The 27,198-nt window shown below is 39.8% G+C and overlaps 1 protein-coding gene across 4 annotated transcripts in view; it reads right to left on the bottom strand.

The window, feature by feature from the left end:
- The window catches only part of LOC122787814 (signal transducer and activator of transcription 5B-like), a 2,227,565-nt gene that overhangs the window by 689,756 nt on the left and 1,510,611 nt on the right, over positions 1–27,198 (bottom strand). For all 4 annotated transcript variants that reach the window (XM_044054718.1, XM_044054719.1, XM_044054721.1 and 1 more), the window contains one exon: positions 23,267–23,389. In XM_044054718.1, the coding sequence (XP_043910653.1) occupies positions 23,267–23,389 (123 nt within the window). The remainder of the gene's footprint in view (positions 1–23,266; positions 23,390–27,198) is intronic.

Genomic DNA, 27,198 nt, shown 5'->3' with positions numbered 1-27,198 from the left:
GAAAATGCAAGGAAGACACAGAGAAAAAGTAAAAACTTCCTGAAAAGGGGACAAATAGGGATATGAAAATAGGCATCCTTGAGATCCAGGGAAACTAGAAGCCTGAGGAAGAGGAGAAACAAGGTTTGAAGGGATAGCATTTTAAAGGAATGAATCTTCAAAAAGGTGTTTGGCTGAGAGAGCTTCAGAGTGGGTCTCCAAGTGCCTTTCCTGGGGACCAAAAACATTCTGGAATAAAACCTCTTCCCCCTTTTAGGAAGTGGAACTTCCTGAATTGCTCCTTGAGACAACAGTCCCTGAAGCACCTCTGGAAATAAGGACAGCTGTTCCTGAGGAGGCTGAGAAATGCCCAAAATGGGGGGGGGGGGTTCCAAACCATATAATACCCATGGCAAATTATGGACAGAACCCATGAATCTTGACTGATCTTTAACCAAGCAGGAAGGGTCAGGGAAAGATGGAGAGAGGAATTTGACTGAGAAGAGAGGGGCAAGGATAGTCAGCCAGCACCTGGCTTGTCTGGAAAAGGAGGCTTCTGAGCTGAAGGAGTTTGAGTAGACATAGCAGGAGGAGGCCTTCTACTACTCTTCTTACCTTTGGGGGATGGCAAGACTGCAGATAAAAAAGATGTTTTTATCAGGGTAATTCCTTTGAAACTTGGGAAGAGGTGAAACAGAAATGTAGGGCAAGACTGTCTGCAGACAAAAGCAAGTTTATCAGGGTAATTCCTTAGAAACGTGGGAACAGGTGAAACAAAAATCTGTTTCAAATCCTGCAAAGCCTTACCCTTTTCCTGGAGGGGCTTTAACAGCTCAGCAGCACCAGCACCAAAAAGATGTTTATCTAGAAGAGCATCCATCAGCTTAGCCTTAATATCATCAAGCAAAGGCTTGAGTCGAAGCCAGGGATACCTCAAAACAGAACCAAAAGCAGTAGCTCAAGAACAGGTATCAGCTGCATTTAATAGAAGGCAACCAACCTGAGATAATGTCCGTAGTAAAGAAAGTGTTGGAAGTCTTCCACTCAGAATCAGGAAGATCTGAAATAACCTGACAGGTCTGAGAGAGAAGAGCTAAACTATACCTAGTCATGTGACTTACCCAATCTCTCCAGTGTTCTGCTGTCTTTGTCAGTGGGAAGCAGCTTTGTAGATGGAAAAAGCTTAGATGGCTTATCCAAAGCAACAGTTAAAAAAACAGATGGGTCAGCACAGGGGTACCTATAAAGGAATCTGCAATACTAAGGCACCTTATAAAACCCATCATTTTTTTAGGAGCAAGGGGCAGGGAGAGTCAGGAGTTTGAGAAGCTGTAGAAAAAGCATCTGAAAAGGCAGCAAGAACAGGAGGGATAGCAGAGGGCTTAGGATACTCCACATGAAGGAGCTCACAATACCTCTTCTAGATATCAGAGACTTGAGCACAATCCCACTTAAAATCTCCCTTATGATGGATTTATTTTATCACCAAAAGAAATCTCCTCAAAAGGAGAATCAGGACTAATCGATTCCTCCTCCTCCTCAGAGCTACAATACAAAGCAGAGGGAATCTGAGAAGAATAGGTGAAGAATTCCCTATCAGAATCCACAACCTCATCAGATGAAGCCTGCTCCCTAGCCCTCTTAAGAGGGGTTGAAGACCAAAGGGGGGGGGATAGAGACTCCCTGAGAGGGCTTCAAGGCCATAAGGGCATTAAACAGCCTTGTGTGCACATGCTCTTTCAGTATCAAAAAGGGATGGATCATACAAACCTACTGCTAGATGGCCACATACAAGGCTTTCTTGGACATGGATAGAGCAAACAGACATGCGTTTTGCACCTTAATCTCTACTGCTGGCCAAAGAACGATATTTGCTATATACAAGAAGTTTCTTTTGTAGAAGGCAACTTTTTGTCTTCCTGTGCAGAAGCTCACACGTAGCCCTGCTACATCTTTCCTTTTTTCACTTCTGCTACCCTGATGCACCATAAAGATTCTGACAGACAAAACAGCTAACACATTTTAGTCTGACAGACGGTGACAGGAGGATTCCAGTGTTCTGTATAACTACTGCTAGTCAAATGGTCCAGAAGTTACAGAATTTGACACTTTTGTATTAAGCAACCATTTTTTTTCCTCTGCCTGTGAAACAGCTCACAAGAAAGCCTGGCTACAGCTTTCTTATTCTTTCAATTCTGCCACAATGGCATACAAAATACAGACTTCAGTACTGACTAAATTTGTAACACAAGGGAAAAAAATGTTTTCGTTGCATTTCTCCCCGGGCCTCTGTTAAAAATAAGCTCTGTCCTAGTTGGACTTTCTTGGTCACCAAATGTTAAATAAATAAAACAGTCACTGATGCACGTCATAGAATCACAGTGGTAATACACAGTATTTCACTTATAACATTACAAAGCATTTTCTTCTGTCTAGGTAATGGCAGTAGCCTACATGATCTTATAAATCTTCATTTCCTCCACTGCCACGTTCACACCAATAAAAAATCAAAATGCACATCAACGAAAATGCTTCATAATACTGACAGTCATCAGATACTTATGTGTGCATGACAGGCACTACCTTCTTAAACTGAAGTAAATCTCCTGCTTCAAGGTTATGCAACAGCCTATACAGACAGTGTACACTTTCTTACCCCACTGGCATTAACACAAAAGAATCAAGGACTTGGAGAAAAATGCATATTGTGTTGTATGCAACATGAACATTATTTTACTGTACAATGGCCAAAAAGTAATGATATACACAAGCAGCACAAATAATTTCTTAAATAAGTTTGCTTTGCTTGGTCAGCCAGTTCAATAGCACATATCAAGAGTTTAAATACATTACTTTTACAAAGAGAAGGAAGTAGAGTGTATGTGAATGGCCTTGTCAACTTTCGAAGAAGAACAAGATGAGGAATGAATCATCCATTTTGCTTCTAGAGTCACAACCAGAGACGGCCTCTTCAAAGATAGATTTTAACATACCTTTCAAAATTAAAACTTATTTGTTTCTCTCCACCAGGGCTCGGTGACTGAAAATATGGGAGACAAAAAGATCTTCCTGCAAGTGCACTGGGCCCAGGCAGTAAACAAAGACAATGCCCATCAGAATCTGGAAGCTTTTGTTCACATATGAGGAACTTCTTGAACCAAGAAGTGCCTCTCTGCCCTTATCAGCCATTATACCCAGGAAAACAGGCAAACACGATCACACACACACACACACACACACACACACACACTGGATATAAAAAGTGTACACACCCCTGTTAAAATGCCAGGTTTTTGTGATATAAAAAAATGAGACTACAATAGATCATTTCAAAACTTTTCCCACCTTTAATGTGACCTATAACCTGTACAATTCAATTAAAAAACAAACAAATCTGTTACGGGAAAAAATAAAAATGTACAATAATCTGGTTGCATAAGTGTGCACACCTTTAAACTAATACTTTGTTGAAGCACCTTTTGCTTTAATTACAGTATTCAGTCTTCTTGGGTACACACCTGCCATCAATTAAAGAGACTGATTAACCCCAAACAAAGTTCAGCTGTCCTAGTAGGCCTGGCTTGCTACAGCAAAAGCCATGGTTTGCAGAGAGCTTACAAAGCATCCAAGGGTTCTCATTGCTGAAAGGTATCAGTCAGGAAAAGGGTACAAAACTTTTCCATAGCATCGGATATACCATGGAACACAGTGAAGACAGTCATCAAAAAGTGGAGAAAATACGGGACAACAGCGACGTTGCAAAGAACAGGATGTCCCTCCAAAATTGATGAAAAGACAAGACGAAACATTGAAGGAGCTGTAGGAATTTCTGGCAAGTACTGGTTGTGTACTACATGCGACAACAATCTCCCACATTCTACATGTGTCTGGCCTATGGTGTAGGGTTGCAAGATGGAAGCTTTTTCTTACACAGAAAAACATCCAGGCCAGGCTAAAATTTGCAAAACAATACATCGTCTCCCAAAAGCATGTGGGAAAATGTGTTAGGGTCTGAGGAGACCAAGGCTGAACCTTTTGGCAACAATTCCAAAAGGTATGCTTGGGGTAAAAGAAACACTTTGCATCACCAAAAGAACACCATCCCCCCACAGTGAAGCATGGCGGTGGCAGTATCATGCTTTGGAGTTGCTTTTCTTCAGCTGGAACTGGGGCTTTAATCAAGGTGGAGGGAATTATGAACAGTTCCAAACATCAGTCACTTTTGGGTCAAAACCTTCAGGCGTCTGCTAGAAAGCTGAAGATGAAGAGGAATTTCTCCTTTCAACATGACAATGACCCAAAGCATACATCCAAATCAACAAAAGAATGGCTTCACCAAAAGAAAATTAAAGTTTTAGAATGAACTTCAAACAAATCACCAAGTACTACCACGGCTCCAAAAGTTTTTGATTTTCAGGTTACAATTCGTTTTATTGAAATAAAACAGTCAAGGTAGTAAGCGCTTTCGGGTTACATCCAAACCCTTCATCAGACATATAATCAAATAACATTGCCTAAGCATTTAAATACAAAAAAAGGTGCCAAAAATAAACATAATGAAAATTTCTATTCCATATCAATCTTAGCCACTAGATGGCACCAAATGCATGCACATATCACATCTAAAAACCCTTCTTAACCAAAACCAATATAAAAAGCAGTATAAATAGAAAGTTATTATAGAAATACTGTTTAAAAACCAGTATAATTTATACAAATCTATATGCATATATATATATATATATATATAATATACACACAAGAATGCATTTTACCATAAAAATAATAAATAAATAATACATATTACTATTAGTTTAGAACTCATTAAGGTAAATTCCTATTCATATGTATACATAAATCAATATGCATAGAAATCACATATAAGCATTCCAAATACATATCAAATTTTTACATAAAATGAATGCAAAATATATACATCAAAATATATATATAAAAAATACTTCTAAAATCACAGATATAGGTAAATATCCATAAAGACAGTCTATCATTTCCTTTTTTAATGCTTTAGTGGTCTATCCCTCAAGAATGGTTTGATCAAAACCTTATCATTCAAACCTTTCCCTCTGTCTGATTGCATCCTAATTATCCATTTTATTTCTTGCTTCTCTGTATGATTCTTTATATTCCCTACCCTCTTACTTCTTACAATCAACTCTACCACCACAAATCTGAATTTATGGCTTAAATCATGATTTAATACATGTTTAGCTAGTGCATTGGTCTCATCCTCACGATTAAATAGCATAAACATCCTCTTGCATTCTCTCTCTCAATGTCCTGTTTGTTTTTCCTATATAGAAGCTGGTACATTTCATGCAACTAGCTAAATAAACAAGATCTCTGGGACTTGCAGTCAGTATAATGTCTGAATGTGCAAGTCCTATTGCTGTCAGGATGCATAAAGATATTAGAACACAGCATATATGAACATCGATTACAGTTTCTGCATGGGAAGGTGCCTTGCCTATTTGATGTCACCATATTCCCTTTATTTTCTTCATAACAGAGTAGTCTTTTCAGAGACTTACTATTTCAATAACTATATCTAGGTTTGGGACCAGCCAGAGTTCGAATTTCATCATTTGTAGTCAAAATGACCCAATTGCTATTTATTATCTTGCATTTATTCCTGTTGTTATTCGAATAGGGTATGTTCAGCCTAATGTGTATTAGTTGAGTTAGGATACCTCATCACTTGTGTTGATTCAGTTGCATTAACATTCTTTTTCTTAAAGTGAGGTCCCCCCTTCCCTTCTCTATCACCACTGGATCCTTTAAAACACTTTCTTTCCTGGGTTATCCCCTCACAATAAATTCATCCCTCAGAGTATCTAAAGTTTGCTCACATTTAGTATCATCAGTAGTTAGTTTAGATATTCTCTGTCCTTGGTTAATAACCATATTTTGGTATATATGTCTAGGGTGCATACTCGTACGATGAAGTAGGCTATTCTTCCTACAGCTCTTTCTATAGAGTGATGTTGTGAAAAGTACAGTTTTGTACCTACCATAAATGTAGATGTTCCAGTGCTAATACAGCTGCAGTCATAACAGATGGGTTATCCTGCCGTCAGACGGGTCCTCGGTCGGCCGAATTCCAAAGTCTAGGTCCGGAGTCGGTTGTCATCGCTTCTTCCCTGAAGTCAGTGTGGCAGGGGTATATAAGAACCAGCCAACGCCATCTTCTTCAGTTTTTCTTGCCCCAGATGTCAGGTGCCCCCAGGAGGAAGGCAAAATGTAAACTTATGTAATAATGCAATGTAAAATAATCAAAAAACAGTAGTTTGCAAGCAAATACACCATAAAAGAATACCCCAATCAGGTTGTATGAGGAGGTGTTTGTCATAAGGCCTGTCCCAAGAGGGGATGGAGGGAGGGAAACCTGGACTGCAGCTGTATTAGCACTCGAACATCTACATTTATGGTAGGTACAAAACTGTACTATGTTCATCGTGCGTACAGCTGCAGTCATAACAGATGGGTAGAATCCCAAAGCTAAAAAGGGGTGGCAGGCACAAAGTGGAACTAGGAGGAGCAAGGATGCCCTGCAGGACTGCTGTGGCAAAGCCCGCTCTAGATTTAGAGTAAAGTGGAAGGTGATAGTGCTTGGAGAAAGTGTGCACAGAACTCCAAGTGGCTGCTTCCAAAATGTCCTTGGTAGGAACACCCCTGAGGAAAGCTGCAGAGGTAGCTGTGGCCCTTGTGGAGTGAGCTCTGATGCTTGTAGGCACAGTTTTTCCATGAAATGAGTAACAAAAGCGTATGCAGTGGGCTATCCATTTTGAGATTGTCTGTTTGGAGATAGCCTTTCCTTGAGCACCTGTAGCGTAGGACACAAAGAGTTGCTCGGATTTTCTGAATGGCTTTGTCCTGTCCAAATAATAATGGAGTTGTCTGTGAATGTCCAAGGAATGTAGTAGTCTCTCCCCTTTGTTTTGTGGGTTAGGATAAAAGGTAGGTAAGTGGATAGTCTGATTCAAGGCTACAATGGATACTACCTTTGGCATAAAGGAAGGGTTGGGTCGTAAGGATACTCTGTCCTGATGGAAAATGATGAAAGGTTGCACAGCCATGAGGGCCTGTAGTTCCGAAACCCTGCGTGCTGAGGTGATAGCCAGAAGGAAGGCTGTTTTCCATGACAAATATTGCAGTTCTGTTGAAGCAGCTGGCTCAAATGGAGGCAGGGTCAGTTTTTCTAAAATGAAGTTGAGGTCCCAAGCAGGTACTGGTGGTTTCCTTGGGGGTTTTATATTCTTAGCCCCTCTGAGGAACTGTCTTAAGAGAGGATGAGAGAATAAAGGAGGATCTGTGTTGTATTGTGCAGAAATGGCTGAAGCATGGATCTTGATGGAGGAGAAGGAAAGTCCACTGTTTAATATCTCAGCTAGGTACTGTAATATTTGTGGTAAATTTAGTACCCAAGGATTCTGGCCCTTTTTCTGATTCCAGGCACAAAACCATTTCCATTTGGCGGAGTAGGCTTTTCTAGTAGAAGGTCTTCTGGCCTCCAAGATGACATCCTGCACCTCCTTGGAGAGGAGGGTCTGTTGGGAAATCAAGGAATCCTCCATGCGGCTAGATTGAGGGTTTTCAGCTGACTGTGAAGAGTTTTGAAGTTGCGCTGGGACAACAGAAGAGGCACTAGAGGCAGGATCCATGGTGGGGAATGCGTCAGGCTCTTCAGGAGTGGATACCAGTGTTGTCTTGGCCAGTCTGGAGCAATGAGAATCATGTTTGGCCTCTCTGCTCTGGCTTTTAATAGAACTTTAGGCAGCAGAGGAAGAGGTGGAAAGGCATAGACTGTCAATGTTGTCCAATTGAAAGAAAGTGCGTCCACTTTCCAGGCCTGTGGATGATAGGTCCTTGAGCAAAATTTTTTCAGTTGGTAATTTCTGTGGGTAGCAAAGAGATCTATGTCTGGCTGTCCCCATGCCTGAATTATCTTTGCGAAAACTTGAGGATGCAACTTCCATTCGTGTGGATCTGTCATATTTCTGCTTAGGTTGTCTGCCAGTGTGTTTTCCTTCCCTGGCAGGAATTGTGCTTGAAGTTGGATTTGCAATTCCAGAGCCGTGTTCCAAAGGGACATGGCTAGTCTGCACAGGGGGTATGAATGAGTTCCTCCCTGTTTGTTTATGTACCACATCACTGTGGTGTTGTCTGCCCTTATCAATAGCTGGCCTGGATGTAGTAGGTCTTTGAAGGTCATAATAGCATTTTGTACTGCTAGCATTTCCTTTTGATTGATGTGTAGGTGCTTCTCTTTTTGGGACCATTTGCCCTGAATGCACTGATCTGTCATGTGCGCCCCCCAGGCGTAGTCCAAGGCATCTGTTGTGATGATTTGATTTGCTTGAGGCATGCAGAAGGGGAGACCTATGTTTCTTTGGCATGCTTGAGCCCACCACAGAAATTCCTTTTGAAGACATGGAATGAGTGGTATAATTGTTTCCAAACTGTGTTGAGACCATAAGTTTTTTAGGTACCACTGAAGTTTCCTCATATGCAGCTTTGCACATGGGATCAGCAGGATGCAAGATGCCATGAATCCCAGAGCCTGCAGGACTTTCCTTGCAGTCAGCCTGGTGAAGGTTGTCATTTTGCTGAAGTATTGAGATAGTTGCCCTTGCTTCTCTGGCGTGAGGTAGGCCATCTGGGTGTTTGTATTCAAGCTGGCACCCAGGAAAATTATTGTTTGAGAGGGTATTAGTTTTGATTTCTTTTTGTTGACTGTGTATCCCAGAAAGTTCAACAATTTTATTACAAACACCAGGTGTTTCAGAAGTATGTGCTTGCTGTCCACTTGGATCAGGCAGTCGTCCAGATATGGGTATATTTGTATCCCTTGAAGTCTGCAGAAGGCAATTACTGATGCCAGGCATTTCGTAAAAACTCTGGGCGCAGTAGATACGCCAAAGGGCAATGCAGAGAATTGATAATGGGTTGAACCTGCAAGAAATCTGAGGTATCTTCTGCAATCTTGTCTGATAGGGACATGCAGGTATGCCTCCTTGACGTCCAATGTTACCAGCCAAGACTCCTTGCCCAGCATGGGAAGAAGCTGCTGTAATGTGAGCATCTTGAATTTTGGTACAATTAAATATGTGTTTAGGATGGATAGGTCCAAAATAGGTCTCCAATCTTTGTCCTTCCTTGGTACCAGGAATAGTCTGGAATAAAAACCTTGACCCTGTTCTTTTGCAGGTGCCTCTTGAATAGCTTTCATGTCCATGAGAGCTGAAATTTGTTTTTGTGCCTCTGCCGTTTGATTTTGTGGCAGGTTTGGCATGCCTCTCATTTTTGGAAGGGTGTGAAAGTGGAATCTGTAGCCTCTGTCTATAATGAAGAAAAAAAAAGAGAAAACTTGCAGAGAAAACCAGTTTAATAAAAAGCAGAGCTTTCGGGCGTAACCCTTCTTCAATACCAATACATTCAAACACTAAACTCTAGAAGCTTAAATACAGGTCTAAAATCACATGACCAGCAGCCAAATGAAATCATGTGACAGAAAACAAATTAAAAATTAAAGACATATACATATAAATATATTAAAAGATGTGTAGATACACAGTATAAAATATTTACTTTACAATATTACGTAGCTTAACTAACACAGGTTTTAAACTGACAGTGCTATTTAAACCAGGATGAGTGTCAGCAGCTAATCTCAATATCCATTCAAATTCTTTGAGCTCAAGGCAGTTGTTGACATCACCACCTCTTTCATTTGGACATAGAGCATCAATCACTCTAAACTTAAATGTATGTGTTTCACCACAAGTTTTAATATGTTTACATAGTGCATTATTGTCACAATTTCTCCTAATTTCAGAATTATGGTCTATAACACGTTCCTTAAGCTTACGTATTGTTTTTCCCACGTAAAATGAACTGCATGAGATGCAGGTAGCCAAATAAAGCACAAAAGTGGTGTTACAAGTAGCTGTAATTTTAAAATTAAACACTTGTCCATTGGCAGGATGAGTGAAAGTATCACTACCATTCCCTAAGATGTAAGCACAGGCAGCACAGTTAAAGCATGGAAAAGTACCAGTTTTAGCAGCGAATTGTGTATAACAGGGTCTATAAAAATCTTTATAACAGAGTAAACTTTTAATCGTCCTCATATTTTTATATGTAAAATGTGGCTTGGTGCCCAATATAGTTTTTAGTTCATCCAATGCCATTAGAATGGGCCAGTTCCTGTTAATAATTTGTCTAATTGAACTTGACCTACCATTAAAAGTTGTGACGTACTTTATTTCATGTTGAGTAATGGTGTTATTACACTGACTATCTGTAAGGCTTGACCTATCTTCCAAAAAAGTTGGTATAAGTGATGTCTGCCTAGCTTCCATTACATCAGATTTAAGCTTGGATAATAAATTCATATCATATCCACTAGAAAAAAAGTCCTCTACCATATTATCAAGTTGTGAAACAAATGTAGTATTATCAGTAGTTAGTCTACTTGCTCTAATAAATTGAGATTTTGCTACACCTTTAAAGACATGTGGCGTGCATACTACTGTGATGATATCTTCCATTACTAACATCCTTTCTATAAATACTAGTGTTTAATATGCCATCATTCAATTGCAGTTTGACATCTAAAAAACATATGCTGCTGTCAGACACATCCATTTTAAATTTCAAAAAATTAGTACTAGAATTTAAATAATCAATGAAAATATTCAAATCATCCAAAGTACCATTCCATATTAGTAGACAATTGTCTACAAATCACTGATAGAAACTAATGTTACTAAGAAATAGATTTTGTGCATTAAACAAATAATTGCATTCCCACTGGTAAAGCACTAAATTAGCGTAAGTATTTGCTATGGATGTGCCCATAGCTACGCCTGTTAACTGAAGAAATAAGGTATTATTAAACATAAACACATTGTTCCTCAGAACTACATCCATAAGGCAACAGATATTGCTAATGAGCCTATGGTCAGGACTAGGTTGAGAAGACAAAAATTCTCTAAGTAGTTCTATTCCCACATCATTGGGGATAACTGTGAAAAGGGACATGATATCAAGCGTCACTAAATAATATTTCTTGGTATTTAAATCAGTTTTTACATTATTATACCATACCCGTAGCTTTGACAATAAATCACAAGTATCCTTTAGAAAAGAACTACATTTAGGTAAATAAACTTCTAATTGCCTATGCAAATAAACTGATATGGGTTCAGTAACCCAACCACCTCCAGAGACAATCGGTCTCATGGGTGGATTTTCCAGGGATTTATGAATCTTAGGGATCCCATATAAATGTGGAATCAGAGGACAAGGTACTGTAAAATAGTTAAAAAGATCAATATCTATGTCATTATTAGGCTGCAGCTCATACACAACCATGTTCACATAACTTATACAATTTTTTACATCAGTTCTAGTGATAACTTTAAAGGCAGTATCATCATTTAAAAGCAGAGAAACAGCTGAAAAATAATTATCACGATTCATTAAGACAGCCTTGCCACCTTTATCAGCTTGTTTTATAATAATGTCATTACACTGTTGTAAACTTTTTAAGGCTTTATACTCAGAGAAGCTTAAATTATATGCCTTGTTTTTAACAGGTTTTAAATAGAGTTCTCTAATCTGAAACTCGCAAATGTCACGAAAAGCCTTTAGTACAGGAACACTAACTGGCATAAAAGTGCTACTACGTTTACAACATTTTTTTGTCTATAATGCCCAGGATCCATTTGTCTTTTGTGACAAAATGCCAATTTTTTGAAAATAATTCCAGTTTTCCGCCTAAAGGTGCTGCCATTAAAGCTTTGCTTGGCATGCAAAGGGGAAAGTCATTGTGTCTGCTTTCTGAATGGCTGTGATCTATCTTCTCCACCTCTTGGTGTAGGAGCTTGCCATTGTCTGGCTCTAAATGATCCTTGAGATCGCCCTCTACCCCTCCGGTGCCTGTATCTGCCTCTTTGAGGTCTGTCCATGGCTGGAAAGGACCAATTTTTTGAAGGCCAGTTTCTGCTGAAACGTGGAGGTTGTACCTGTAGGAAATCTTTCACTGTTTGCATTGATCTAGCCTTTTCCTCCATTTTCTTTAGTACCTCCTCAGCTTTAACACCAAACAATACATCTTTTTGAAGAGGTGCATCTAGTAATTTAGCTTTGACATGATCTGGTAAGGTTTGCTCTTTGAGCCAAGCATGTCTACGTATGACAGACCCTGTAACAGCAGCTCTACATGAGGCCTCTAAAGCATCAAAACCACACTGCAAGGTATGTTTACCCACTTGCTCTGCACTATGCAACAAATCCTGCAACTCCTTTAAATCTGGTTGCTCAGGTTGTGTCATTTTGCTTTTCAATTGAGATAACAAAAACTGTTGATACTTTAACATATGGAACTGACAGTTTAATGCCCTCATGGTTAAAGTGGCCGAGGTATACACCTTTTCCCCCCACCTTTCTAAAGCTCTGGAATCTCTCTCTGAAGGTAATGGGTTTTTGGCAGTAGAGGTCTTAATTCCCTTGGGACCCTGTGAAATAGTTTCTGGGTCAGCAGCATGGCTTTTGTATAGGAATTGGTGTGAATCAGGAACCCGGTAATACCAGTCAGGTTTAACAGGAGTTGGAGGTAAAGAATCTGGGTTGAGGCTGGCTTCTGTGTACACATCTAATATATCCAAGACAGGAGGGATAGCCAGAGGCCTGTGCTGGGGAAGCAAGAGAAAATCCCTGAGCCTTTTCTTGGAATCTGAGTAATCTTGGCCTTCCCAGTGAAAGTGTTCCCTCAAGATATGTACGGTTTCCCCAAAAGAATAGTCCTCAGGGGGGGAGACCGAGGGAATGGACTCCTCAGCATCAGAGTCTTCAAAAGGGGAATATGAATATTCCTGGTCCTCAGAATGTTCTGAGGTAATAGAGGCTTGATCTGAGGAAAGGTAGTCTTCCTCCAATCTGGGCCTTTTGTCTGAGGGGGGTTGAGAACCCCCGATAAGAGTAATCAAATCCTCAGCCATTTTGAGCATCAGTTTTTTAGGCATGGGGCCTTGAGAGGGGCTCTGTGGACCTTGTCTTTTAGTTTTCATGGCTGCTTTAGATTTTGTGAAGGCCTTAATGGAAAAGGAGGAAGGCCTGAAGACACCTTGAGAGGTGGCAGGCCTGTCTAAACTCTGAGTTTCCCCGCCAAGAGTGGCGTCGGTATCTGTAGTCGGAATGGGGGCTGAGGAGCCTACGACCTCGGGCACAGAAGACACCGCTAAAGAAGCGTCATCGGTACTCAGGGGCTGCGTAGGTGCCTCGCTGAGAACCGGAGCACCGGTAGTCGGCTTTAGCGTGGTGTTGGTAGAAGTCACGGACCTTGTATGTCGGTTCTTATCTTTGCGTCTTTTACTCAAAACTGGAGTCGGGGTATCCGACGACATAATGTAATTAAATTTTTTACCAAAATAGTGTTGGGCGAACTCTGCCCGACGCTTAATAGTGCGTTTGTTGAATCTAGAACAGAAACGGCAGGCCGAGAAGTTGTGGTCTGGGCCTAAGCAAGGAATACAGAAAGAATGGAAATCCTTATGCGGTACTTGCTTCCCACTTGAAATGCAATTATTAACTTTGTCTGACATCGGTCTGAGGCAAGAAAAGTTTCCCCAACGGGGTACTTAGCTTTCAAGAAGACTTCGGCTGAAATAATTTCGTAAATCTCAGGAGCTGGCCGACCGGCACTTGCGAACTGCTTCTGCTTCGGGCACCGCGCAGCAAGAAAGACTGAAGAAGATGGCGTCGGCTGGTTCTTATATACCCCTGCCGCACTGACATCAGAGAAGAAGTGACGACAACTGACGCCGGACCTAGACTTTGGAATTCGGCCGACCGAGGACCCGCCTGACGGCAGGATAACCCATCTGTTATGACTGCAGCTGTATGCACGATGAACATCTATTGTTTTCTCTCATAATGAGGACGTCTAAAAATTCAATATCTGTTCTAGACCATTTGACTTCAAATTTCAGAAAGATGGTAGTTTGATTGAGATATTCAATGAATAAGCGCAAGTCAACTTTCGTACCCTCCCATAGGAAGAATACATCATCTACAAATCTTTTATAATATTTGATGCTCCCAACATATTCTGTATCCATGATGAATGTCTTCTCCCATTGGACCATGACCAAATTGGCGTATGAATTCGCACAAGGTGTTCCCATCGCCACCCCTTTTGTATGCAAGTAATACTTGTCAGCATATATAAAGACATTACTTTCCAGAATAAGCTCAAGTAGCAGCATACATTTCATCACTTTATCCCTGCTGACATTTCTTGCACATAAAACCTGTCTGAAGTATTCTAGCCCTTCTATATTTGGTATCATGATAAACGACGACTTCACATCTAGAGTTACCAGCCAAATATCAGACAGCTCATTACTACTATTCAACCATTCAGAGAAAGTTTCAAGAAAATCCTGAGTATCTTTAATTATAGTATGTGTAGTTTGAACTATCTCTTTAAGCTGCTTCTCAACATAAATGGAGAGTGGTTCTGTCAACCACCCTCTACTCGAGACTATTGGTCCCATTTTAGGGCTCTGATAATCTTTAGGAATCTTCAGAAGACCACTGAAAGTTGGAACAGTTGGTAATGTAACTAAAAAATATTTATATAAATCAGGGTCAATGATATCACACATTAGCAAATCATACAAATTGCTATACATATTGCTGATAATCTTATTTCACTGTCTAGAACTTATTAAACAGTATGTTTCATTCCCATCAAGCATTGTTTGCATCACTTCTTCATAATAGTGCTTATCTAAAACAATAATGGCCCCACCTTTGTCTGCAGGCCTTATTACAATTTCATTATTATTGCTTAAACTGACAAGCGCTTCACGTTCGCCTTCATTTAGATTACAGAAGGTCTGATTACAGTTAAACCTTCGTTCATTAGTCATTTTTATAAAATCCCTTTCACATGCTTGTTCGAATGCTTCTAAAAGAGGATGTATGTAAGGTACAAAAACACTAATTTTCCTAAACAAAGCATATTCATTGTCATGATCATTTTTGTACAGCATTTTCAAGGCTATATTCCTGACAAGCATCTTAAAATCAAAAATAAAGTCAGTAATATCAGTCCCTTTAGAGGGTATAAAGGAGAGCCCTTTATTTAAAAGTGATTTTTCGAACGTTCCCAGTTCATATTGAGATAAATTTACTACTAGTTCAAACTCACTTGTCTCTGCATCTTGTTCTGGGATATTCTCGAATCCCCTGATATTTTCCATTTCCTGTTTGTCTTGATAGGAGTCCATTTCTTCTGTTCCAAAATTGGTAGTGGGAATTGGTGAGCCACCAAGTTTAAAGCCAGTTGAACAATGTTGCCCTTAACCTGTTTTCTTCTTACATCTCCATTGGATGCTGAACTAGATTCACTAATTATTATCTCCTGTTGTTGCTCGGTGTGCATCGCAGAGGCAAACTCAGTATTCTCAATACGGCTGCTCCTCTTCACTATAGATTTAGGCATATTCAGTAGTTGTTGCTCTACATTCGTTACTAATGCCCCTCGGTTATTAGTTGAAGATGTAGCCTCTATTTTGTTTCCGTTATCGCTTCCCTGGACGTTGGGAGGCTGGTTGGGGGTGTTGGCCATCTGTGACCCTTTCAATTGGTGAGTAGGAGGAGAATGGTGAAAACGGCTCATAGCTACTGGTTCTCTCAGTCTTCTATGTTCTCTCGGCCAAGAAAAAACATTTCCGACATTAAAGTCTTTTAGATCACGTTTGAGCTTCTTCTTTTTATCAATAGGCAGTCTACGTTCTAGTGCTGATACATGTGAGTGTATGTCCTCATGGAACATAGCATAGTCTCCCTCGCTCAAAAGCAACATAATTTCAGTTTGCTGAGTTATTTCTTCACCTATGCTATTCTCTATCTGCATGTACTGCTCAATGAGGAGCTTCATGTATGAGAAGCTAGTGTCAATATTTAATTTTTGCCATTTAGCCAAGAGTACTGGATACAACGTGCCGTAAGTCAGCATTTTTAGAATTCTAAGTCCTCCAGGTACTATATGGAAGCAAAGACATGCCTCCATATGTTTACGCTGCCATTGCACATTCTTTAGCTTTGTTAAGAGGTTCTATATTTTCCGAGTGAATTGTAGGACGTTAATAGTATATTCATTATATTGCTCACTATTGCTGGAATTTAACAGTTCATTCTTTTGAATTTGCAGAAGTGCATTAGTTTCAGCTTTCAATAATCTCTTAAAGGCTTCTGTAATGTTAGAAAGTCTATTACCTTCTTGCATAAAGTTGGGATTATGATCAAGTTCAACAGAGATTTCTTCAGCCATGTCCCTTGCAGCTGCCAAAGTAATAATCCAGTTCAGTAAATCCAACAAACAGCTTCAGGGTGAAGGTACCAAACGGTGCAAATGCAAAATGCAGATAAACTTCAAACAAATCACCAAGTACCACCACGGCTCCAAAAGTTTTTGATTTTCAGGTTACAATTCGTTTTACTGAAATAAAACAGTCAAGGTAGTAAGCGTTTTCGGGTTACATCCAAACCCTTCATCAGAGGTATATCAAATAACATTACCTAAGCATTTAAATAATAAAAAAGGCGCCAAAAATAAACATAATGAAAATTTCTCTCCATATCAATCTTTGCCACTAGATGGCACCAAATGCATGCACATATCACATCTAAAAACCCTTCTTAACCAAAACCAATATAAAAAGCAGTATAAATAGAAAGTTATTATAGAAATAGTGTTTAAAAACCAGTATAATTTATACAAATCTAAATATATATATATATATATATATATATATATATATATATATATACACACACACACACACACACAAGAATGCATTTTACCATAAAAATAATAAATAAATAATGCATATTACTATCAGTTTAGAACTCATTATTAAAGTAAATTCCTATCCATATGTATACATAAATCAATATGCATAAAAATCACATATAAGCATTCCAAACACATATCAAATTTTTACATAAGCAAAATTAATGCATATTATGCTGACTGCAAGTCCAGATATCTTGTTTATTTAGCTAGTTACATGAAATGTACCAGCTTCTATATAGGAAAAACAAACAAGACATTGAGAGAGAAAGTGAGAGAGCATGTTTATGCTATTAATTGTGAGGATGAGACCAATGCACTAATGTATTAAATCATGATTTAAGCCATAAATTCAGATTTATGGTGGTCGAGTTGATTGTAAGTAAGAGGGTAGGGAATATAAAGAATCATACAGAGAAGCAAGAAATAAAATGGATAATTAGGATGCAATCAGACAGAGGGAAAGGTATGAATGATAAGGTTTCGATCAAACCATTCTTGAGGGATAGACCACTAAAGCATTAAACAAGGAAATGATAGACTGTCTTTATGGATATGGATATTTACCTATATCTGTGATTTTAGAAGTATTTTTTATAAATATTTTGCATTAATTTTGCTTATATAAAAATTTGATACGTATTTGGAATGCTTATATGTGATTTTTATGCATATTGATTTATGTATACATATGAAAAGAAATTTACCTTAATAATGAGTTCTAAACTAATAGTAAAATGCATTACTTATTTATTATTTTTATGGTAAAAAGCATTCTTGTGTGTGTATATATATATATATATATATATATATATATATATATATATATATATATAAATATATATGGGTTCATAGGTTCATACTAGGCTATCTGCCCTAGGGCATTTATAAGCCTAGCCAGAGTTGTGTGGCTTTCACCACCCCTTAGGTTGAAGAATACTATACCCATTAGTTTGCCGTGCCTCTGTCCAGCAGTGATACAGAAATGATCCCCGGGGTAAACCTACGATCTCCCATCCACTGGTCAAGATTCCTCTTGAACAGAGCCAGCGAGGTGCTCTGTCTCACATGGACCGGGATTCTGTTCCACAGCATAGGGAGTCTCTGGGTGATGAATCTGTCCCTCCAGCACGTCCTATTTATATCCGTGTTGAGGTTTAAGTCTCTTGCTCTTGTGGCTCTGGTGGATTTGGATTTTTGAGGTGGAGCATGTCCATTAATTCCGGGTTGGACATGGCCTTGTATGTCAGGCACAGGTCACCTCTGAGCAGACGGTATGCGACTGAATAGAGCTGGAGTTTCTTCAGTCGGGCAGCATATGGCATATTTTTGAGCCCCTTTATCCTTTTGGTGAGGAACTTTTGGGGTCTTTCCAATTGCTGCAGGTGTCGGGTAAGATACATTCCGAATGGGGCATTGTACTCAATCATTGGTCTGATAAGTGAAGAGTACAGGGGAACAATGACCGCCCTTGATCTGGATGTGAATCCCTTCATAATCAGGTGGGCAATGTAGAAGGTCCTCCTAACCACTTTGGCAGTGTGAGTGTCAAAAGAAAGGTTACTGTCAACTTGGGTCCCCAGGTCCCTGATAACCTCTTCTGTGCTTAATGGATTGCCACCTATGTGGAAACTTGGGGTTAACCTTGTTTTTACCAAAGGGTATGACTATACATTTTTTGGCGTTTAGCTTAAGGCCATGGCTCTGGCACCAGTTATCCGTTTCTATGAGACCTCTCTGAAAGATATCTGTGTCTGATGGATTTTCAACTATGGCGCCCAGTTTGCAGTCATCTGCAAACTTTGTCAGCCACAATCCTCCTATATTTGCCTGCACTTCTGAAAAGTAGATGCCGAACAAGAGGGGGCCCAGGACTGAGCCCTGTGGGACACCGCTTGTGACCGGCTTGGAGTCTGACATGGCACCAGCAACTCTAACCCTGTGGGCTCTGTCCTTGAGCCAGTTTGCAACCCATCTTGTGACATATGGGTTTACATTTAAGCTGGTGAGCTTTTCTATGATACCCGAGTGGGGTATTGTGTCGAAAACTTTTGCAAGGTCAAGGTAGGCTGTGTGACCTGCCTTACCCTCATCAATGGGCTTGGTGACTGTTTCAAAAAAGTCGACCAAGTTCAAGAGGCATGATCTGCCCTTGACAAAGCCGAATTGGGTAGGATCCAATGTCTGTAGGTCTCCTATGTCTTTATTTATGAGTTCCATTATGATCCTCTCCATAGCTTTGCAGACCAGGCTTGTTAAGCTTATGGGGCGGTAATTACCAGGGTCCGTAGAAGCACCGCCTTTGTGGAGTGGGACCACAGTTGCCATACGCCACTCTTTGGGTACGTATCCTGTGGTAAGGCTAAGATTAAACAGCAGCCTTATGTGTGGGTTTAGTTCCTCATTGAGTTTGTGTAGCACACAGCCGGGGACACCATCCGGTCCCATTGATGCTGTGTTTTTAGCTTTAGAGAGAGCAGCTCTCACCTGGGCATTTGAGATGATTGGGAGGCTACACTCTGCTGGGATAGATATTTCTCCTTTTGGGGGGGGAGGGAGGGGAGAAATTTTCACTGAACCTGTCTGCCAGTACGTTTGCAATGTCTGTGGGTTCAGTGATTTTTGTATCATTTTGGACTAATTCTGAGCATATCTGGGAGTTTCCACCCAGATTTCTAACATAGCTAAAGAAGGCCTTATGATTGTCTTTTGTGTCCTTGGCGATTTTTCTCTCAAAGTTGGCCTTGGATGATTTTATGAGTGATCGTAGTTTTTTACTAGTATTGATCAGAGATGTCTTCCCTTTTAGGGATTTTGCTCTATCTTGTAGTAGCTTTCTCCTCTTGTTATAAAGTTTGTTTATGGCTGGGGTCCACCAGATCAGGCGCTTGCCTTTGGTGGAAAGGGTCTTGATTTTATTTGGGATTGCTTGATCCATGCAATCCTGGAGGTGCTCGTAGAAAGCATTTGTAAGTGATTCAGCAGCGTGGGTTGTGGTTTCCAATGGCTCAGGGGCCTTGAAGGATACCACACCAGTCTTAAGAAGTGTGAAGTTGGCTTTTGAGAAGTTCTTCACTGTGGTCTTTTTTTGGGGGGGGGGACGGGATGTGGATCTCCAGTCAGATTAGTTTATGGTCTGATCTCACCAATGAGGGATATACTTCCGGTGTGGAGCATTTTGTCCCCATGTTTGTGATGATCAGGTCTAGTATATTTTCACCTCTTGTGGGAATGGTGACAAGTTGTTCCATAGCATTTGAGTTTATGAACTCCAGGAACCTTTGGGCTAGGGTATTGGGGCTTGAGTAATGTTCCCAGTCTATGTTTGGGTAGTTGAAGTCACCCAATATGATGGTGTTTGGAGAGACATTTATACTCTCCAGTGTCTTCAGGAAGGCTGTGTGGGGTTCCTGAGTTTGAGAGGGTGGCCTGTAACATGCTACAAACTGTAGAGCAGTTTTGCCTATGGTTAATTGCACCTGAATGGTCTCTGATGTTTCGTGAGTTGCCACCAGCCTGGAGGTGTGGGTATCCTTGATGAATATGGATACACCCCCTCCTTTTGTGGTACGGTCTAGGTTTTGGGGCCGGAACGCATGATATGAGGTAAAACCTGATAATGCCGGGGTGCTCTCAGGAGCCTTGAACCAGGTTTCAGTCACAGCACAGACATCGATGTTCTTCATACTGAGGAGGGCTTCGAGGGTGTGCATCTTGAGATTTAGACTTCTGGCATTGAGCAGCATTACCCTTAGTTTTTTTCCATTATTGTTTTCTAGGGTGGTGGGTTTAGAATTTGAGCCTTGTCTAAAAAAGGCACTATGGGGGTGGCAAGAGCCTTTGCCAATATCCGGAAACCCAGGGGTGACAGGTGCAAGCCGTCCCTTGCGAAGCAGCGTGGCTTGTCAAGCATGTCATTCCAGGCAGACAGACATTGGATCCACTTAGAATGCCTAAGCATTTAAATACCAGAAAAAGGTATATATATATATATATATATATATATATATATATATATATATATATATATATATATATATATATATATACACATGTATATATTTAGATTTGTATAAATTATACTGATTTGTAAACACTATTTCTATAACTTTCTATTTATACTGCTTTTTATATTGGTTTTGGTTAAGAAGGGTTTTTAGATGTGATATGTGCATGCATTTGGTGCCATCTAGTGGCTAAGACTGATATGGATAGAAATTTTCATTATGTTTATTTTTGGCGCCTTTTTCTGGTATTTAAATGCTTAGGCAATGTTATTTGCTATATGTCTGACAAAGGGTTTGGATGTAACCCGAAAGCGCTTACTACCTTGACTGTTCTCTTTCAATAAAACGAACCATAACCTGAAAATCAAAAACTTTGGAGCCGTGGTGGTACTTGGTGATTTGTTTTAAAGTTTTAGAATGGCCCAGCCAGAGCCCAGACCTAAATCCAATATGGGGTGACCTGAAGAGGGCTGTGCACAAGAGATGCCCTCGCAATCTGACAGATTTGGAGTGTTTTGCAAGGAAGAGTGGGCAAATATTGCTAAGTCAAGATGTGCCATGCTGATAGACTCCTACCCAAGAAGACTGAATGCTGTAATTAAATCAAAAGGTGCTGCAACAAAGTATTAGTTTAAGGGTGTGAACACTTATGCAATCAGCTTATTGTATGTTTTTTTATTTCTTTTTACATTTTTTCCCGTAACAGATTTGTTTTTCAATTGAATTGTACATGTAATAGGTCACATTAAAATTTTACAATTTATTTATTGTGGTCTCATTTTTTATATCACAAAAACCTGGCATTTTAACAGGGGTGTGTACACTTTTTATATCCACTATATATATATATATATATATATATATATATATATACATACACACACACAAAGACACATAATACACACACATACACACACCAACTATGGTAATACAGGGTACTGAAAGGTATAGACACTACCAAAGATGTCAGATGAGAAAAAACACCAAAATGTTAAAAAGGAATACAGAAAGCTATTTAAAAAAGGGGAGTTATACAGGAAAAGCGACTGTAAATTTTAAAGTTAGTAAAATGCAACAAGTTATACTGACATTGGAAAAATATATAAGAAATAAATCACTTCGCTCGAGAGCTATTGGCGACGCGTCTGTCTCGGGAAGCAGCAAATGAGATCTGAGGTAATTTGGAAAGGAGCAGTCTGGGTAGGACTTCAGCTCGAGAGTTTTTTCGTTCTCGCGGGCTGTAGTAATGGGCAAGTCAGTTCCAATACTGGAACCAAACTCATTGTCAAGGATTAAATGAAGCTTGACAGCGTCAGCTGTAATGATTTACACAAACAGCACAAATAATTTCTTAAATAACAAGTTTGTTTTGCTTGGTTAGCCAGTTCAATAGCACATATCAAGAGTTTAAATAAATTACTTTTACAAAGAGAAGGAAGTAGAGTGTATGTCAATCATGGAACCAGAGCAAGTACAAGAAAAAGTTAAAAAATTAATACTTCTGAATAAAACGCACAGAATACTGCGTTCTTACTACTGTATTGCGCTAACAAAGCTCTCCTCCCTGGGTCTTCCCTTCACTGAAGAGCAACTCTGCCCGACCTACAGTAACCACAGTAATGTTTATTTTGCAACAAAACCTACACCCACTTCCACCACCACCACCTTTGGCTAGGACTGTGCAGAGGCCATAACAAGCTTGAATTCCTAAATGCAGTAGCTACGCTAAGTCCAGGTAAGAAATTAACCTGAAGCAGCTACCTCTTTTCTTAATTTTAATATAAATTTCATAACAGAAGAGTCAACAGGTGTCATATGGTAGTCACTCAAGTCAAGCGGCATAATGAAGAAAAACTGCATGCGGTGCTTGATTATGAGATTGACATTACAGGAGCAGATGTGCACAGCACAGGAAAATATGTTAAGAAACAGTATACTATAAAAATTAATGTTCATGTTCAAAAATAATTATTACTTTACTAAAATACAGAGTTTCCTTTCTTGACTGTCGATTATGTTATCTAGCTGTTCAATACTCGTATGCAACTTTGGTACAACCCATGGCAGAATGACACTGCTACTTCAGTTCTGCTTTGTCCCAGCTTCAGCTATATCTTACACACAACCTGTTTCTTATTGCGAAGAACTGTAAAGAGTTAATCAATGGTCTGTTACAAGAAAAGTTTCTACTTGTGTCATCACTTACCACAATGATGTTAAGGAATAAATAACCAGTCCAGATAAGACATTTAAGAATAATTATTCTGCCTTTTCACCCCGATTAGAAAAATTAAATTAACACATAAAAATTAACATGTTTTTATATAAAGGCAACTTCAAAGAATTCTGTTTTTAAATCTGTTATAAAAAAAGAAAAAAAAAGCACAGCACACACCTTAACTTGAAATACTAGCTCGTTTCCGCCAACGCTGAACTGCGACTCAAACAGGATTGTAAATTTTTCTTCTGTTACTGACTCTGCACCACGACGATCTGACCGTTTAATTCTTTTCAAAGACTAGAGAGATGAAATGCAAATTATAAGTCAGACGTGATTAACACTGAACAGTAAGTTACTATCCATAATGTAATGCGTTAAGGCTGGTCATTTTAAAGTGCAATTAATTTTACAGTTTAAATAGTCTTCTGAATGAGCACGACAACACCTTACTTTAATCAAATTCTGAAGATTTTAGCAGTCTTCCTCACAGTAAAAAATATATATATATATAATAAAAATGCTATGGAGATTAAACAAAATCACCTGGTAATTAGTAAAGAGGGCCTTGTGCAGTATATGTAACAGCTGGAATCTTCTTCCTGAGAGCCCTCTCCTCAGCTCAGTCCTTTCACTTTGTAACTTCTGTGCGCATGAGCATGTACCTTCCCCACCAACAATCATCGTTATCACCACATCCCAGGATGGTGTACCCTGCCTGACACTCCCCAGTTCTGCCCCATGGAATCAAAGAAAGCTCCACCTTAAAGGCATGAAAAAACAACACTGATACAAAGCAAACAGGAAGTATTATCCACCTACAAAATGAGTCCAGGGGAGAGACCAACACGGGGACATGGTGAAACGGTAATGAGTACTCACTGCAGAGGGCTCACTCAAAGATAAACTGATACAGTGAGTACTTCCATAAAGGAGCTGTCTTGTAGTGTGTTAATAGCTGGAAGAATCCCAAAACAGTCCATGATCTCTCAGGGTGGCGAAAGCCATAAGAATCCCAAACAGTATACAACAACCTCTCAGGGAATCAAAATCCATAGAGGCTCAAAGGCAGAGCTCAAAAGGCTAACCTCTGAACTACTAAAGTAGGCTTGACTCCAGGAGTCACAACTCAAGGAATAATGTTGGGTGAAAGTACATAATAACCAAGAGGAAGCAGCATAAATGTCTGCAGTAACTGCATTCTTGAAAAAGCAGTGAAAGCAACAACACCCATGGAGGGGTAGTCTTTGACTATCCTGACTAAACAGCAATTAGCACCTAATGGCAAAAGATGATGCAGTTAACAAGCCATGTCGATAAGGTCTGCTCAGACACGACCAGGACCTATATCCACCATGATCCAAGGAGAAAGCATGTCTGTCTTCCTGATTCTGAAGGTCAGTGACTGAAGTGAAAGAGGATACCTCTCCACATTTGCATTTTTTTGCCTGCAGGAAAAGCCCAATGGCTGCCCCTCCTGCACCCAAATGCCATTTGTTCCTCAATCAGGATGACAACCTTCTGCCCTATTTGTTCTCTGGTGGAGGCAAAAGTCAGGTATTATGGAGCAGGCCAGTCTTCAGATCTTGCTAACTGTTCTATACCAACCTCCTCTCAGCTGCTACAGCATGCACACTCCTGCGCAGGTATAACCTTACAACCAAACACCACACCACTTGCAGCACAAGCATGCTAGGCTCTTAATGCTGCAGGAGATGTACTTACATTACTGCACTTTCAACCATACCATGCCGTGAGCCAAGCTCCTTCCATTCCATCAGGATGGGTGAGCTGCAGTCAGCTGCTCACACCCATCTACCCCTCTACAGCCACTCCACTGCCCATGCTGCTAGTCGAAAGCAGGTCATCTAGGATGTTGAAAGGGCTTTATCCTCTGCTCCATGGGGATGGTTGCAGGTCTCTGCATACTGATCATCTACTTAGTGGAATAGATGTGCCTAACAGACAGCTTTCTGGCAGCATCTTAACACCTCCAAATCATCAAATGGAAGGTACACAGCACGCTAAAGATTATTTCTTTCATTGTGTGTGTTTGTGTGTGTGTGTGTGTGTGTGTGTGTGTGTGTGTGTGTGTGCATATATATATATATATATATATATATATATATATATATATATATATATATATATATATATATATATATATATATACACATATATATATATGTATGGATTCACTTCATAATCTCGAAAGACTGAAATCTCGAATTTCAATTTTTTGAGATCATGAAATTGAATCCACAAAACACTGAAAGCCCAAAAAAACAGGTGCAACTATATTTCTGTCCCAACATTTTTTTTACTCACAAAATATTAAATAAAACACTTCCACAGATGACAACAACACACTTCAATATACAATAGAAGGATGTGTTCTCCTTAATCCAGTTGTCACCCTAGGCTTTGGGAACTTCAATTACTTGAACTTGGACAGACTTTGTTACAGCCAGAAACCATACTCTCCACTGTCACCAAGTCAAGTCTAGGAATTTTATGAATCTGTCTGGACATTAGCACAGAGAGCTAAGATTCAAGCTGTTAATGACCTTTACTCTGTAAATTTAAAATTTGATTCTTGCAGCTTGTATTTGCATACTGTGTGATGCACAGAGTGCTGATGAATAGTGGGCTGATTCACAAGGACCCATTTCCACATGAAAAACAATATAAATTAAAATCAATCAGGGCAGCAACCAAGTGAATCATGAAAAGATGGAAAGTGTACAGGAACCTTCCCCACCAATGATGCAAACTACCTTTTGCTGAGCAGAACCAACCATGTCTAACACATGGAAAAAGGCAGTTTGTTTCTTGGTAAAAGATTAATCTTCATGGTGCCTCAACTCTAAGAAATTCATCTGCAGCAGGGTACCTCAATTTTTATTTCCAGGAAAGAACTGGAACTGTGTTTGAGAAAGCTGGCTTCTACATTTACTACTTTCACTGTTAAAGGCTGTGAAAATAGTAGTGCAGTTGATGGTTAAATGCCACATCCATATCAACTTTCTGCACAGGGGATCTGAACACAGTCACCACACGCAAAAAGGCTAGGCGCATTGTCTTTAGCTGAAGTAGGTTTTCAAACAAGTACTGCTTCTGTAGAATTCAGTGTGAACCCCCAATGGGATTCCCAAACAACCAGCAAAGCATCTGTTATGAATATGTGGCAGACTCACAGGTATAACAGAAAACTCTGCACTAAGAATGGTGGAAATAGTCTACATCTCCATTGCCTGGTCAAGTCTGACACCAGAATATCAATGGGAGTCATAAATGTACAAATAAATTATTCCTCACTGTCACTCACACCACCTCATCTGAGGCAGAATAATAGAGATACGAAAATGGCAACTGCCATTAAACCCAAGGGATGCAGATGGATGCAATACTCATCCTGTTTCCTTCCAGTCTTCTATCTGGGTAGAAATGGCTGGCACTGAGTTGCGACTTACAAAGGAAACCTTCTCTAGCACAACTTATATGGACGTCTCATGGCTTATGGTGATTCCTGAAAGGTGGCAATCATGGTAAAGTCCATGAAAAGGACACCACCAGTCTCTCCTAAACCATGGTCAACAGGACCTAGTTGCCCAAAGTATGTGAACACAAGATATTTTTGTTGCAAAGCCCCTTTTGTCCAGGGCAAGACCTTAAAGTTGACTCTGAAACCAGATGAAAACTAAAAGGCAGAATTGAAACCAGATGAAAACCAAATGGTAGAATGATTACAGGACAAAGGGTTGAACCTTGTAATGAAACTGCAGACTCTTCTGAGGGAGTTCCATAAACGATATACCAATAACCATTCATCATGTGCAGTGATATCATCCAGGATCAATACAGAACCTATGGCATGCCACCCATCCTCTCATTTAGTTCCATCTTGAACTTGAAGCAATTTCATGGGTCTTTTGGGTTGCTGATTTCCAAACAAGACTGATTCCCCAATAACTCCCTTCTCCTTTCAAAGGGAGAAATGGTTTCTTCAGTCATAGGCAAGTACGAGGCTAGCTGAACTTGCAAGCCATTTTTAAGCCTAGCTAATTTCCCTTTTGGTGCTTGAATTAATCTATCCCATTTGGTATTGA

The sequence above is a fragment of the Protopterus annectens genome, chromosome 13.part0, assembly GCF_019279795.1.
Source record: "Protopterus annectens isolate FY-2018-M chromosome 13.part0, PAN1.0, whole genome shotgun sequence".
Lineage (NCBI taxonomy): Eukaryota > Metazoa > Chordata > Ceratodontiformes > Protopteridae > Protopterus > Protopterus annectens.
Note: the sequence above shows the minus strand (reverse complement) of the source record. Positions and strands in the feature narration are given on the sequence as shown.